Genomic DNA, 17,253 nt, shown 5'->3' on the forward strand with positions numbered 1-17,253 from the left:
ATCTATTACCAAGATTAACAAGCTCAGTGAGATGGCAAATAATAAACAGGAGATATCAATAAAGTGGTTGATATGGATGCAGAGGAAAATGAGAAACGGATAGATGTACTGCCTAATATGCTGTGTTCCAAGGGATTTCACTATTATATAAATTTTGTCTAAATTGCAAGACGATAACACATAGTGTAATCTGCAAAACGAAGAGTGCTAACCACCACACCCAGAATAATAAACAGAAAGCGTATGATTACTTTTTTAAAAGTATGCTGTGCCACAATATGTAGTCCGGATAAATGCGACGCTTGCATCTCCTAATCACCTTTTGGTAATTCTTGCTACTGCTAACTACTTTCTAATCATTCTATACTAATTTATTTAATAATTAATGTCTTGCAACATTTCAACCGGAAGGGCGCTTCTTAACTATGGACAAAAAGGATTGACTTTCAGATGCGGGCAACAGTCAACTATGGGTAACGCCTAAAATGCCATGACAACATGGCGATTTTAAAAGTAATCAAGACCAGGATTCCAGTTTTTTGATGGGTTTTGTCGTGCGTCCACCCACAGAGTATAATACAATTTCCACACTGTTTAAATGAACCGGCTATCTCACGAGTATATCGAATATTCAGTAAGTGTGAAATTAAACAGAGGGTAAACCGGATAATTAAAGGGGTGAATATTAAGGTCTTTTCTTAGAATTAGCCATCTAATGAGTTGGAAAGATTTATAGATAGACATGTCGAAAATCACTGCATTGAAGAAAGTTGAGTCTGCATTCAAATGAGAAATTGTTTGAAGATAAGGAATGGACACCTAGAGTGGCATGTGTATTAGTTTTAAGAAAGTATTTATATCAGGAATTCCTCTGTCGACATAGTTTTAATTTCAGATCACCAAACATTCTCAGTGTTTTTAAGTATGATATTATGGATGACAGGATGTCTATAGCCTACTATGTTATAAATGGTTCAAGACTGTGGAGCATGGTACTACTTTAAGAACAGCAATGACGGAGCTTTTCTATAAAAATGAGGCAGATGCATTTGATAAGAAGGTTAAGCTAAAAAAATGTATTGAGATATCTTTGCACGAGGCTAGCAAAACAGAGGGGCTTGATCCTTTTTACAAATTAGAGCTGCTAGTGGGTCATAGGGGACATTAGCTGACAATCAATTTGCAGGAAAGTTGGAACTAATTAAAGAAAATTCTGATGGTGTCGATTTTGATGAAATCCATTGTAACACATATCGTCGAATTGTATAACATACCGCAAAATGTTATCCGGATTTGATTCTATCATCTAAAGTGTTTGTCAAATTGTTCTATTATTCAAACCGTTTGTGGGAAGAGAATGTTTTAGCATGCTTAGAAATTCCAGACAAATATGGCTATTATGAAATGTTCTTCAATGAACGTGCAATTAATGAAAAAAAATTATGAAATCAAAATTGCCTCTAATTTCCCGAAACTCCTAGTTCTGGTTATTTGAATGTCTCCCTGACCACCCGATACATATATTCGAGTCTCTAGGGAAAGGAATACCAATGGAAGAGTGGAGTATGGTAATGTAAATGAAGTTATCAAAGCGACTAGAGGAGCTCCATCTATTAGGAATTTCGCACAATGATATGTGGCTGACTAACGTTCATGTCTGTTTCTGGTAAATTTCTTTAATAGATTTTGGTCTAGCAGATTGTTCAAATAATGGAGAGTATAAACAGAATGATTTAAGGTCTCTTGACCGCATATTCGGGACATTTAATAATAGTGGATATGAAATCGGTCATAATAGGTCAGAAAACTCTGACAGTAAGTATGGAAGCGATAATAATTCTTTTGAAGAAGCCTTTTTTGATGACGTAAGCTTAGAATCTGAATAAGAACAACAAAAGATGTCACTTCAAAGAATTCCCAAAGATAATGGTTAGTATGCACGTTACAGGTATCTTATAAGCCTCTTCAAACATGGAATTAATGAACTGATTTACTCATGTGGTCGCCGAATGAAGCTAACTTAGTAACGCTTTCAGGATTTGCTATTCATTTTATATGTTGAACAAATAAAATAGCAAATACTAAGCAACTAATAATTTCTAAATTACGTAAGATACTTCTGGAGGTATTCAATATCCTCATTGAAAGATGAATATTGGCTTTCAACAAAGGTTAGCATTTACAACCTCTTTACAGAAAAAATTCCACAGAGCATACACCGGAACGAGGTAAAGTTCATAAAATATTGGTTTCGATTATGTATGTCCACTATCTTTGTGGCCCGTTCGAGGAATTACCTTCCTTTGTTTTACTGGTAATATCATGAAAAACCTCTTTTCACTTCAATCATTGTTATTATTACCTGCCTCATTAAGAAGTACTTCAATTTCTTGGTTCTCCTGATTGAGTTTATGATCATTTTCATTAGAGCCATACATCCCCAATATGAAATCAAGAGAATCAAAATCAAGCTTTTTACGTTTCTCGTTATTTGAACTTTCCCGCAATCAAAAATCTATCAAAGAAATTTTACCTGACAGTAAATAAATGTTGTCGAGCCTAGAGCCATTGTGTGAAATCTCCAACAGGTGAATCTTGCTTGATAATTTTGTACACTTTTTTGTTATTCCACCTTTCTTCTGTGATTTCTCTTCCTAAGTATTCAAATATATGCATCGGAATCGGGAAGGCCGTTCCAGTAAATAGAAACAAGAAGTTTGAGAAATTGGAACATAGCAATTTTTTAGTTGATTGCAAGTTCATTGAAGAACATCACATAATAATCCTTTTTTTCTGGTATATGGCAACACATTATATTATTTTCTTCCCACAACCAACTAGAATAATAGTATAATTTGACAAAAACATGGAATGGGAGATTCAAGTCAGGATAAAATTCGGTAGCATCGTATATAAATTCTCTTGTTTCCCATAAATGGCATCAACGTTATTACTATCATCATTTTCTTTTACAGATCTAACTTGCTTGAAACTCTACTGTCCTACAATTTTCTTGAAGATCCATAAAGAATTTTAGGCAGAACGTCCAGAAATGGTCAATATCAAAGCTTCAGTGCTTTAGTAAAGTATTTAGTATTATACCAGCTCTTTCTTTTTTGTCCTTTCTATATGCTCATTGCCATAAATACGTTAAAACTTAAAAAATAGACACTTTCACTTGCAAATAAAATTTTATTTTCTTGATGAGCGATATATTGTAGATGTGAGGATTGAATTGTGGATAGTTGCAGATCATCCAATGAAAACCAGGTAAAGATCAATTAGTATTAATATCAGTCAATGTCCTGATGAAAGAAACTAGCTAGCTTCCTGACCTCTCCATAATAAAGGTTAAACTAAAGTACGTAATATTTATTATTCAAATTAAAAACAGAGTTTGGACTCAAAATTTTAATAAAATCAAACGATCACATTGAAAATACTTGCATTGAATTTCTTGGAATGGTCAGCGATTTACATGCATGCAGATAGAATTTGATATAGCTTAGTCTGAGCGCATTGGTTTCTAATTTTGAGGGCATTCAAATTATTTTTCTCTTATGACAAGCGAAAGTCTCTAAATTTTTCAAATATTGTTGACTATCAATACAAGTTTGAAATGCTATTGTAATAAAACTACGTTTTTCTTGAAAAATCGATAAAGTAAAGAATATCTTCATACAGTCCGGGCGTTCTCTTATTTAAATAGAAGAGAATCTGGAAAAGCTTAAAGGCATATACTATAATCGTAAATTATATTCGTTGGATCAGAAACGTATTAAAACAAACCTGAAAGCATTAAAAATCTTTGAATTAACTATGCATGTGATACAAATCAATGTCTGCATCATAAGAAATTATTTTCGACATTCAGTTTAATCATTTCAATCTATAAGCATTTTGATCTTCGTTTGAACGTTTGAATGTTACTCGTAACCCATTTTTTTGTGTTCTCAGAGGCTCACAACATGGACGCACCATTTATGCATAAATTTGCAAATAACTCAGCTCTGCATGAAAAATCATAGAGATTTATCTGCCGTATTCATAGACTGTTATTATCACTATGCAAAATAGAAGAATGTAGACTATTTGATATCGCATTACATATATGTATATATCTAGATAGGTTTAGATCAGTTATGATATATGAAAACTCCATAATCTCGTTTTCTTCAATTTTTGATTCGCAAGAGTATTGAGATTCTAGATTAAGCGCTCCAGGATCTCAGCTGCAATAATATCGGATCGATTTTTGTTTTTCTCTCAGCGCGCATACAGCCATAATGATTTTAGAGCGCATAATGCGCTCTAATTGATTACACAAAGTTGAAATACGAAAAATTAATTCTGCGAATCGGGCATATCAGATTTATCTGATAAACAGCTTAAAATAAATTTTACAATTTTTATTATCTTGAGTTCATCCTTAGTTCCTATGTTGAAGAGAATTTTATGGCTGAAAGGATAGCAGTATAGAAGATCTAATTGTGCGATAAATAGGGAAAGATCTACTTGTAATATTGGAACAAGTAGATCTTACATACATGCTTTCTTCGGGTTGTAATTTTGTTTATTCATGAGGGTGAGAGATTTACGCATGATAATATGCATACCAAGCTTTTTTTTTATTATCATTTCTGTCGATCGGCTCAACAACTAGATTCATTGATGAGCTGCTTGAAATATTTAATAGCAGCAGCGCTTGACACTTCTTGCTTTTAGTTTTTTCAGTACGATAATAATGTCAGACAGAAGAATTTCTCTGAATACAGAAAACGCTATAACATCCACACCCTCTGCAATGGGTACCAGTGTAAACAACTATACTGAAGCAGACAAGACTACTGAAGTAAAGGAGACCAATAATGAGTCTGATTCGGAACTAAATGAGATCCACTTGCTCAATTCCAATATAGAAACTGAGTACAAAAAGTCTAGGGGTGTGAAAAGGATCGAGAATGTAAAAATCATGATGAGTTCGGCTGAACATGGTAAGGCTATCACAATCGCATTCTGTACGTGTCTTTTAGTGATTGCATGGATTGGTTCTTTGGATTCTTCAACGACGCCCAATTATGCTATTCCCGCTGCTTCCAATTTCAGTAGACACTCAATGATTTCTACTGTTGACATAGCAACAGGGATAATCGGTTCCGTGGTTTTACCTATTCTTGCCAAGTTCTCTGACATTACTTCCAGACCCATTTGTTTTGGCGTTTCTTTACTTTTTTATACTGTGGGAACGATTATTGCGGCTTCTTCTACGACTATTAGTTCTTACGTGGCTGGTTCAGTGTTACTTGCTGTTGGTTCGAATGGTACAGGCTTTGTGAAGGATATTATCGTTGCTGATTTAACAAGTTTAAAGTGGAGAGGTCTTGTAAATGCTATTATGACAACTCCGTACTTAATAACCGTCTGGTTCGCTGGTTTGATCGTTGACGCCGTCTTGAAAACCAACTGGAGATGGGGATACGGTATGTTTTCTATTATCATGCCCGTAACCGTATTTCCAGCTATTTATGTGTTGTATTACTTTGAACACAAAGCACAAAAGTTTGTTCCTAAGGTGGAGAAGGTAAAGGTATCGGTTTGGAAAATCGTCTGGGATGCTGCAATTGAAATCGATGCTTTCGGTTTGCTTCTCTTAGGCTTTGGTTGGGCTTTGTTTTTATTGCCTTTCTCCTTGTACTCTTACGCTGAAAATGGTTGGGCGAACCCTAGTATAATTGCAATGCTTGTAGTTGGTCCCGTATTATTGGTAATTTATACGGTATATGAAATTTTCTGGGCCCCTTTCCCTTCTATGCCTAAAAGAGTGCTCATGAACAAGACATTTATTACCGCTGTCGTTATCAATGTTATATACATGATGGCAGATGGAATTAGAGAACAGTACTTGTCCACTATTCTTTGGATCGCTAAGGATTGGTCAGATCAAAATTGGACTTACTTCAATAACACCTTGACTATGTCTTTGTGTTTCTTTGGCGTTATAGCTGGAATCACTTGCAGAATCACGCACCGTTACAAATACATGCAATCTTTCGGTATTCTAGTCAGAGTTATATCTTATTGTCTTCCTCTTAGAGCTCAGGGAACACTCGCTGATACTGCTTCATTCGTCATGTGCCAAGTCTTAATGGGGTTCGGCTCGGCTTATTCTACAATTGGTACCCAAATTAGTTCACAGGCATCTGTTCCTCACCAAGATTTGTCTTTAGTTATGTCTTTGGTCCTTCTTTGGTCAACTATTGGTAGTGCTATTGGTAGTGCTATTGCTGCTCCAATATGGTCATCAAAAATGCCCGCATACTTCAGAGAATTTATTCCAGATACTTACACTGACGAGGAAGTTTACGGTTTCTACACAGACATGAGCTCTTTGAGGGCCATGCATTACGATTCTGATGCCAGACAAGGGGCTATTAAGGCATTCTCATATGTTGCTATCTACATGTTTGCTCCCCCAGTTGCTATGGAATTTATCAACTTTTTATTGAGTTTCTTGCAGACCAACTATTACTTGGGTGATACTCATAATGCCATTGAAGACCAGGATGGCAAAGATCCAACCGATCCTGATAGGGAAAAATACGTTCCGCAAAATACTAAAGAGAAAATTATGTATCTCCTCAGCTAATAATATTTTTCAATTCTTTCGGTCTTTTTCTAAAAGGTACCATAGATTTTTAGAATCTATTTAATTACTGCTTTTCTAGTTGGTAATCTTAAAAAATTCAAAAAAATGAATGCTTTCTTCCTACTGAGAAAGTATGCGCTCGCGCTCATAGGAGTCAAGTTATGTGAAGTTAAAATTAACATAGTATGATAACAATAAAACCTCACCTCTGAGAAACTAACACGAGTCTGTAGTATTGGATTTGTATTTCCAGAATATGGTCACATGGAGAGTTTTAATTTGAAGAAAAAGCAAAAGTTTCCACTAGTTCCAATGTTTCTCTCGAGCATATAGTACATTATTTGTATATAATCTCCGCGCTTTATTAGTGTGTTTATTAAATAGTTTGTTACTAAATTCTATAGTATACAAATAATATTTATTTGCACGAACTTCAATAGAAAGTAAATCGAAAACTGGATAATCAAATGCATTTTTTTGCTTCTTATCCCTCATTTATAGTTTCGGTCTATAATTGAGCAAAATCAAGTTAATCTTCGATATCCTACTCAGAATAACCAAGTTATACCATTTTGTTGAAGAACCGTTTTCTAATCTCGTTGATGGACTTTCGATACAATATTTATACTCAAAGCATTTTTCCGAGTATTTTCTGGTTCTTTTGCAACTCTGCATAAATGTCCATATATCCGGTAACTCTAAAATTAAGGATTTTATTTATAAAATTCAACTATATTTTTTAGCCATTGATGTATTTCAGGGCAGTATTATTTCTTCTGTTTATTACATTTCTTATTTTTTTGTCTCCTATAATTGTAAACTGTGTATATATCTACACGGTTTGATGAAATTCATAACAGGTGGAAGCCTTACAGGGCAAATTGATAGTTTTACAGTTCATTATTTAAAGTCCATTTGGCTTCTCGAGATATTGATAGAAAGAAGTATGAATCTGTTGAAGCTATAAAATTCACTTTCTAGGTTGGTTCCTTCTACTCGTGTTTGGTTTGGGTGCGATGAAGTTTTGTAGTTTTTATAGCTATAGCAAGCTTGAAACGATAAATGGATAAAAATCATACACTAAGTAGCTTTGAAAGGATGCCAGTAACCGACTAAGCCATCTATGAAAAGACCTGTTAGACTCGCAATTACTATTAAAGGTGTTTTACATTGTTTCACAATACCTTCACTAGGTACTAAATTCGATGGTTATAGTGGTCGTTCAAACCAAGTTAGTGTTTTAATACAAAGATCTGGAGTTTATTATTACCAATCTAGGGAGTTATGTGCAGTTAATGATGGATCAATGCCTGTCAAACTGAACTTGAACCTATTGATGATTTTGTAGGATGCCTAGAAGAGAAAAAAATTGTTTATGTAGCATAAAGGTAAAGAAGTGTATTGTTAACGATAGATTCTAGTTCGACTCCAGACTTAAACTTCGCATGAATAAACTATGTTATATTACTCTGTTGAGAATAAATAAAAAAAATAAAACAAAACAATCTTATGGATTAAGTAGTTTACTTGACAGTACAAAGTATGCTATGTTTAATACGGCGAGTGCCGCTGTATATTTATATAAAAGTTTTTGTATTAATGGGGATATTATTCCTTCTTTTAAATGTAAGAGGGATATTATCAAACTTGACTGACATAACCAAATCCCCAAAACTCCAGAGCCCTAAATTATTGGTTTACACAAACCGAAGCAACGCAATTGTTTACGTAGACATTCATTGGAATACATTTAGAAAAATCGTCTGAGGTTGTCTTTAAACAAATATATGAAACAGCTTTCGAACAACTGAAAAAAATAGCTACCCCTTAGTACAAAGAAAAATTACTCTAAACGTGTAATATTTTATGAACTATGATGTGAACGGATCTTATGACCTGAAGATCTTATACAGTTCAATATGCATATGTGATCAATTTATTTCAGTCTTCTACTGTAAACTCCGTGCGCCAATTTGAGGACAAAGCAGCTTTGCCGAATCTTAAGAAACCAGTCGATTGTTATATTATCAGAAGAACAAAATTGCTATTAAGAAAGCTACGTGCACATTAATAATTATATGTTAATTAAAAAAATAAGAGTTATTTCAATCATAGAATGCAACCATGTGGAAATTCATTAAGAAAAGTATTTCAGCAAAACAAATATAATCAGAAATTAGTAAATCATTAAAGAATATCAGAATATCGGTCCTACAGAGGAGCATTATTTTAGAGCTTTAAAATCTCGAAATGCTGTCAAAACCCTATGAACATTCAACTCAAAATCAACTCAAGCAAATTGCTTCTACAAGACGCATTTATACACAATTTAAAACTAATATACAAAATTAGTAATACTAAGTTCTAATCTATCAATCTAACTATTTCACAAATGCTTATAAATCAATTATTCTTTACAAAAATTTTAAAGCTTCTCAGTAGATTCAGATGCGATAGCAGCTTCATCTTCGTCTTGAAACTCGGTGTTTCTGAGTTTGCTATCAGCAGCGAGAGTTTGTGCAAACTTACTTCTTCTTCTAATTTCTGGTCCCATCCAATAAAAAATAAAAATTGGAATTGTTACAAGTGCTGCTAAACAAGCTAACAAGGTACTACCCCATTGAAGGTGGCGTTTTCCACCAATGTTTGAGTACAATGGAATTGCGTATAAGATGGATATACCTGCTAAGAAGTCACGAGCAAATCCGTTTCCACCAGTAGCAGATGCTGAATAAGGGCCATATGCTGCAATCATATAGTCAATTGTTGACATATAAATACTGTAATTAGCAATAGCAATCAAGCTTCCAAATATCATTGGAGCAATCCATGGATTGTAGTCAGGCCCCATAGAGGTCCAGGCAAACCCAAGCATTCCTATTGTCAATAAAGGAGCAAGAAAAAGTAACAAAAGAAGACGTCTTTCCGCAAATCTAGACTCTTCGCCATGATTCTTGATCAAAAACATTTGGCGGCCAATATCAGGAAGATGAATTAGATATGCAAGAATATAACCAATCAAAATCGGTATGAAAGCAAGCCCGCACTGAGTTGTAGAAAATCCCCATTGTTGATAAACTAAAGAAAAGCATTCCATAAAAATGAAAATCAAAGCATCAGAAAATCCAGAAAGGAGGGATAAACATAAAACAATTGGCTCTCTTAAAAACATTTCAAAAGGACGACGCCAAATAGCTAAAATTTCTTTCATCGTCAATTGATGTTTGTTGATTTCATTTGGTCCATAAATACCAATATCTTCTCCAGATTCACGGCGACGCTTGGCCTCTTTATCCATAAGTAAATCAACCCGAGTTTCACAAACAAGAAAAAAATGCAATATTTGAACAACTCCCCCCAAAATAAGTTGAATCCAAAAATTCCAATGCCATGAAAGGCGATCTGTTATTAAACCACCAAAAACTGGTCCAACAGCTGAACCACCAACTGAAGATAAAACAATGAACGCAACAGCATATCCTTGATCATTTGATTCCCACATATCTGCAACTATTGCTAATGTAACGGAACCACCTGCCAAAGAGATACCACCCAAGAAACGAGCAACAACAATAGTACCAAAATTTGGTGCGAGTGCACCTAAGATTTGCCAGATATTCATAAATGTCAAACTTAATTGCATTATTGGCCAACGACCGTATTCTTCACTCCATGGTGCCCATAACTCACAACCAAATGCATACGCAACCATGAAAACCATTTGAGATACTTTGGCTTTTACTTCTGAGACATTAAATTCTTCGCTAATTAAAGGTATAACATTGGGATATACACTAGCATTAAAGTTCATAGAAACTTGAACAGCAAATGTCACACTAAGGATGAGCCATTTCTTATGCGAAGGAAACGAAAAACCTAGCTTATCATAACAATCCATTTCACGAATTTGTCTTCTATCATCTTGATGTATAATCCCCGGATGCTTAGCCCTATGCTCTATCATTTCCTCAGTAGTTTTTCCATAATTAGCAGATGCAGCACTATCCCGCCTACTTCTACTGACCAATAAGCCACCTTCTCTTTCAGCCATATTCGGGATTTTGTTTTCAAAATAAATTAAGATAGAGAGTGAGAATTTAAATAATCTGGAAAACTTAGCAGATTATGAAATTATAAATACTCCAGCTACTTTATTCGGAATATTGCTATTCAAGCTGATGAAAAAAAAAAAAAAAAAAAACCATAAGTAGCCTTTCTTGTCATCTTTTTTTCTTGTACAAAATTATACAGCTTTCACTATCAACCACCTCCAGTATAATCTTTGGAATTACAGAAGCTTCCCTTACATTTACTTGAACATCACATAGACTGTATTTTACTTCTGATGCACCTCTAATAAAAGTTTACCGCTTATGCTAACGGAATAACCTGACGTACAGAGTGGAGTTGAGTGGGGCTCCGCAATTTTCCACAAAACATGTAATGCATAAAGAAAAAGAGATCATCTGTAACAAATTTGCGAAAATTTTCCCGCTCCGACTTTAACGAAAACGCTTATAACGCCATGAATTTTTAAACATTGTATATTATTCTATTAACATGCTAGTATTTACCGGTCAAGCTGTGAATCAAACGTTGAAACTTAAAAAAATGTAGCCAACAATAAGAACGTAAAATAAGGATCAATAAGGGAAAGTGCTCTAATAGGAAGATTATTCTGTCATCTAATAAATTTAATAGCTCACCTTTTTTCCGATTCTGAATCTTAATATGCAGTACTAGAACAGAGTGGCTTCGAGAATGTACCAAGTGCAGGCAAGAGAATGTGATTAGGAAAAAATCCTTTCCATCCGCCATCATTCAGCGTTCCAAATGCGCGTTCAATTCCTACCATGCAGAAAAATAGCACACTACTTACATCATCTGGCACGGGTTTCATCACACTTTAACTAAGTCAACACAGCAATTATAATTCCGTTGCAAGTAAATGTTGATTTTGGTCAACTTAGCATTTTATTAGTACGATAAGCATGTAAGTATTTTTATTACTAATTTGATTTTTTCCTTGTTATAAAAAGTATTTGATCTGTTGGTGCAATTTAGAATTCGGAGAAACTATTAATAGGAATATTTCAAGTACATGTAAGTCAAGGAAACATTAATAATAATAATATTGAGAATCTTTTAGAAAGTGTTCATCCGAATATTTAAAGCTATCTCTTTCTTCAACTGGTAGGTGGCCAATACAGGTAGCATTTGGTGTTCGTCCGTGTATTACTATTTTTGATTAACAAAATATCCCTCTAAAAATGTATTGGTTTTATTTGTAGCAGTGAACTTAGGTGAGTTTGTGGCGCATTATTTATTTGCTAGTAAAGCTTTATCTAACCATAGCGATTAATCTACAATACCATATCAGTAAGTTTAAATTTTTATTGCGATTTAAAGCAATCATACCAACTAATAAGATAGTTCTCAGAATTAATTTTCCCTTGACATATTTTATACCATTGGAATATTTCTTGTCCCCTGCATTATGTAATATAATATGTCGGATACTGATATTGTTACTAAGGTAAAACTTCTAGCATTTCTTAGTTCCCCTTGGGCCCACAAACTACTAGACTACGATTTCTTGCAAGTACCATTGTATACATAATAAGTATTCAAATCGCTAATGTAAAAGGAGACCTTTGGAATACATCCCCTCTTATGTATTTTTATCTTATCATTTGGGAGTCAAAGAGTCTCCAAGAGATTGATTAATTATTGTATAAATTTAGTTCCCTCGCGAGGCGACAGAAATTGTTCTCTTTCTTTAGTTCACTGAATAAGTTTGGGGATTCTTAGTACCCTTTTTATTCTGCCGGCTATGTTTGAATCGTAAGGGTTTACCGAAGCCTTTGGATGTTTAGGTGGGACTTCTTCACTTTGTATGTATGTTAGGTATAGCGCTAATCCGTGGTCTATAATAAACTTCAATAAATTTCTTTCATTGATTTTCTTTCATTGATTGGTTAAATTTAAGATAAATTGCAAGCTAGTGATTCTACATGAATCGTTTTCAAAACAGCTTAGGATTCGGGTTTCTGAATCTATCGAAGCGAAAGTTTAATTTTCAATAAGAGTCGGTCAAAATGACTTCTATCAATCATGACTTGACAGTATGAATGCTGATTTCTCTTCTCTTATTCATAAACTAAGGTTTATTATTATAATCAGACGTTTTAAGATATGTTATATTACAAGATGAAATGTTAAAATTCGAAGAGATAAAAACTATGCTAAATAATAAATTTTAAAATACCTTCAATTCTTAGAACTGAAGACAGGAATCTTATTACTCTTACGGAAATAAGATAAACGTCAAGATGTGAGGCGTCATAAAGAAACGGCAAAATTTAGTCGTACATTTTGTATGGTTAATTATGTAATACGGTTAAGTATCAAATGTGGAAAAACAGCCTCAGTGTTTACCAACTGTGGCATATAGTCTTTCCGTTGGTATCAAGAATGCTCATAATTCAACTTCCAAATAGACTAAGCTACTAAACTAAAAGTGCTCCTTGGACATGAGAACCGATTGAAATGAAGTTCTTTACAACAATGTAATACGAACATTGACTGATACAAATAATGTTTAAACATAATTAGGCATTGGTTGAAAGAGATTCTTGCTATTACGAATTATTGCACCACACTTTGACATCAAATGGCATATATTCTCAGTGGTGTATTACGATGATAATGAAATTATTTATATTGAATAATTTCTGTGGTATAAATGTTGACAATAAATGCTATCACAAATTTTTACTCTCAAAGATTATATTTCTCAAAAGATGACTATAGACTCCCCAATTCGTTCAGTAGCAATAATTGGCGGGGGTGCTGCTGGAGCAGCTACTTTACATTCTTTAGTAGCTGAGAATTACTTCAGTAAAATTCGCCTTTTTGAAAGGAACGATAGAGCTGGTGGGTTATGGTATGTCACTTTCCATATTTAAGCAAATATATTTGTAAATTTCAAACTAACTTATAAAAAAGGATATACGAAGAAGAACCCGATAGGCTACCCCAACTCAACTCAGAGTTTACTGAGAAGATTGAAATTCCCAACCATCTTCCAGGAAATTTTCCAACCAAAGGTCACCTGAAATTCAACAAATCTGCTACTTATGGTTACCTTGAAACCAATGTACCTGAACCATTAATGTCTTTCTCATACTCTAATTTTGCAGATGAAAGAACGGAAGAATCAGTAAAACTCTTCGGTCGAAAGCACCCTTTCAGACATCATTCTGTAGTTAAAGACTATATTCAGAAAGAGATTGCAAAATTTGAAGATTTGGTCCAGTATAATACTTCTGTGGAAAAGGTCGTAAAACGTGGAGGAAAGTGGACTATTTCCTTGAGGGTTATCAACAAAAATATTAAGGGACAGGATTATTGGTATGAAGAAGTATATGATGCTATCATTGTGGCGAATGGTCATTATTCTATTCCTTATATCCCTAAAATCTCAGGATTAGTCGAGGTACAACAACAAAATTCTGAAATAATTGAACATACTAAATCTTTCAGAAAAGTTTCTAACTATAAGAATAAAAAGATATGTATTGTTGGAACTGGAACTTCAGCAACCGATCTAATTAGTGATACTGTTGGCCAATCTAAAGGTCGAATTATTGTGTCATCCAGAAGTGAACCTGGAGAGCTTTTCAAATCTTCGTTTGGCGATAACAAGAATGTTTTAATTAAACCTGAAATATCCAAGATTTATATCTCAGATGATAAGCTTACAGCATCCATTGTATTTGTAGACGGGTCAATTGCTGACGATGTCGAAAGAATTATATTCGCTACTGGTTATCTATACAACTTCCCCTTTTTCAGAAATAATGAGGTTACAGTTAACAAGAGCAACAGAGTTGAGAAGCTTTATCAACACATTTTTAAAGTAGGGGATCCAACATTATCATTTGTGGGTATAGTAGTTGCGTCTATTACTTTTAGGATATTTGAGTATCAATCAACATTAATTTCAGGTATTTTAAGGGGTCGTATTTCCCTACCACCAATACAAAAGCAACTTCAATGGGAAGAGGAAAGAATAGCTAGCAAAGGAGATTCTCGTGCATTTCATGTAATTCCACCCGAATATCAAAATTATTATCAAGATTTGCTTGACTTGGTTGGGCCTTATCATGGTCTAGGACATCAATTAGAGCCATATAACGAGGAATGGGAAGGGATACTCAATAATGCAATTTCCTTGAAATTGAAATATTGGACAAGGAATATAGAGCCATAAACAAAACACTGTCGGTGCTTTGAACTATTTATTAAGTTATCATAAAAGTCATTCCTCAACTTTTGTTATTGACCTGTTTTAATAGTTTTTCTTTAGATTTTAAATATCACTCAAAGGATAACCCCACGAAATAATGAAATGGTGTCCAGTTTCTAGTTTAGTGTAATTTATTGTAGATTCATGAATTCAGTTCATGGGTGGTTTTATCCCAGGGTCTAAGCATCTTACGTTGTATTTCGTTCTTCTTGATGAAAAGATTAATCACCAGGCTTAAATGCAATTTCAATTTAATGCATAGTATTATTCCTCAAATTGCGATCTAATTTTAGAACCACGCTCTTCCTGATTGTTCAACTACGAATCTAAACCCGTGTGAATCGTCTATGATGCAAGCCACCTATTAAACAAAGGAATGTATAGGTTATTGGCTAACAAAGATTTCGCACTAGATATTACGATATTTCATATTATCTACAACAGAACATGTTGATATTGGGTTTGGGAAGATCATTGCATTACATGGGTTGATTTTCAGTTATTTTAACATACCTTTAATCATACATCGGGTTCATACAGCTATATGATTGTATACGATGGTTATGAAAATACTAATCTAATATATTTGAATTTCTTGTCAGCTACACGATTCCAGGAAGAGTGGACCTATGACATAGACTAAGATATTAAGTCTTAGCTGCTAGAGCAATTTTATCTATTGCTTCGTATATACCTTTGCATGTCTTGACTAACATGAATTTATTAGCATTACCTTTCGACAAGGGTTGCGAGCAACTATCTAATTTTCAAAAGCGTATTTGGAACTATCCCAAAGCGCGGAAAAAGTTCCCGAAACATATGAGTTCTCGATCCTAAACCTAAATCTTGATATGCATACATTGCATACATTATATTCCTGCAGTATAAGAATACCTGAGATTGGCTGCATATTCAATATAATAGAAGAAATGTTGGGTTGTTTTTATGCGAGATCCCTTAATTAAGAGTAGCAATAGATTTGCTGGCTTTATTTAATTCTAATAATAGCAAGATATCGTAATTGAAGTTATAATAGGTAAGTGCGCAAAAAGGTACACGCTACAAACTAAATTAGTAGAACAATTAATATGAACAAAGAGTAGAATAAGGTGGGTTATGTGGACCGGCGTGCAAGGTCTTATTCACTTATCTAAGTTGTGGGCTGGATTCCGTTGTATAGATTAAATTAATCAGAACTAAACTATGATAAATATTCACTGGGGGTTATGTATACCCCATCGTCCCAAAACATCTCAGAATTCATCGCTTTTGGAACCAAGTAGCACACATAGCAAGTTGTAAGAAGAACGTCATTTCTATATAAATATACCTTATTTTGCTTCTTAAAAACATTTTTTATTAGCAGCATAGGATTTCTTATTAACAATGGTCAAATTATCTATTGGTTCACTCGCTATTTTCACATCGTTATTAACTGCTAGCGCAGTTGCAAAGGACGTTGTCTGTTTGGTAAATGAGACCCCAGTTGCAACCGTCGATTTAGACACTGGCGTTTGTCCATTCAAGCTCCCATCTGAATTACTTGCATTCTTTAATTTCAATGCAACTGATGATTACAACATCCAATTCTATTATGCCATTGCAAACAGCGCAAGATTTTTTACAGATATCGAAAACTCAGGTACTCAAATTGATATTCCTGCTAACTTGATTTACGGTACCGATGGTGCTCCAGTCTATCAAGTTCACGTTCAAGATAGCCCTTCATCGAACTCTACTGAAGCTATCAGAAAGAGAATGATGAACAAAGTTGATATCATTAAGAGAGATGAAGCGTCCGACTTTGCTGAATCGTTAAAGGGAACTGATGGTACTTTGGTCAATTCTGCTCTTTTTAAAGTTGTTGATGTCGAAAGTGGATCATCTTCGTCTGCTGTTTCAACCAGCGTTCCTATTTCTTCAGGTGTCGAAACTGTTCCTCCTGTAACCGAAACATTTGAATCCACCAAGATTATTACTGTTACCCACTGTTCTGACAACAAGTGTTCTGCAACTACCGTTCCAGCTACCCCAACCGTTACCACATGTACTACTGACGGTACTGTCACTACTTTCACGACGTACTGTCCTATTACTACTGAGACAAATACGCACACTGATGTTGTTACTGTCACACACTGCTCTGACAACAAATGTTCTGAAACTACTGTTCCAGCTACACCAACCTTAACTACTGAAACTATTGGTGGTAGTGTCACTGTATACACTACTTACTGCCCAATAAGTGAGATTTCAGGTACGGAAACTCCTGCTCCAGGTACCACTGTTGCAGGTG

The 17,253-nt window shown here is 34.4% G+C and overlaps 4 protein-coding genes across 4 annotated transcripts; 3 read left to right on the forward strand and 1 right to left on the reverse strand.

The window, feature by feature from the left end:
- Positions 1-4,744: 4,744 nt before the first annotated feature.
- On the forward strand, positions 4,745-6,646 carry AC631_05306 (uncharacterized protein; the record flags this gene model as incomplete). Its single annotated transcript, XM_015614135.1, has 1 exon — positions 4,745-6,646. One exon carries the CDS (start codon positions 4,745-4,747, stop codon positions 6,644-6,646), a length of 1,902 nt encoding a protein of 633 aa, XP_015465034.1.
- A 2,425-nt stretch (positions 6,647-9,071) lies between these two features.
- Positions 9,072-10,697, reverse strand: AC631_05307 (uncharacterized protein; the record flags this gene model as incomplete). The annotated part of the gene is made up of 1 exon (XM_015614136.1): positions 9,072-10,697. The coding sequence occupies one exon, from the start codon at positions 10,695-10,697 to the stop codon at positions 9,072-9,074; it is 1,626 nt and encodes a 541-aa protein (XP_015465035.1).
- Positions 10,698-13,820: 3,123 nt separating this feature from the next.
- AC631_05308 (uncharacterized protein) lies at positions 13,821-14,921 on the forward strand (the record flags this gene model as incomplete). Its single annotated transcript, XM_015614137.1, has 1 exon — positions 13,821-14,921. One exon carries the CDS (start codon positions 13,821-13,823, stop codon positions 14,919-14,921), a length of 1,101 nt encoding a protein of 366 aa, XP_015465036.1.
- Positions 14,922-16,343: 1,422 nt separating this feature from the next.
- Positions 16,344-17,250, forward strand: AC631_05309 (uncharacterized protein; the record flags this gene model as incomplete). The annotated part of the gene is made up of 1 exon (XM_015614138.1): positions 16,344-17,250. A coding segment is annotated over one exon (907 nt), but the record flags the coding sequence as incomplete, so codon positions are not given.
- Positions 17,251-17,253: the final 3 nt, after the last annotated feature.

This window comes from Debaryomyces fabryi, assembly GCF_001447935.2.
Source record: "Debaryomyces fabryi strain CBS 789 chromosome Unknown contig00191, whole genome shotgun sequence".
In the NCBI taxonomy this organism is placed as follows: domain Eukaryota; kingdom Fungi; phylum Ascomycota; class Pichiomycetes; order Serinales; family Debaryomycetaceae; genus Debaryomyces; species Debaryomyces fabryi.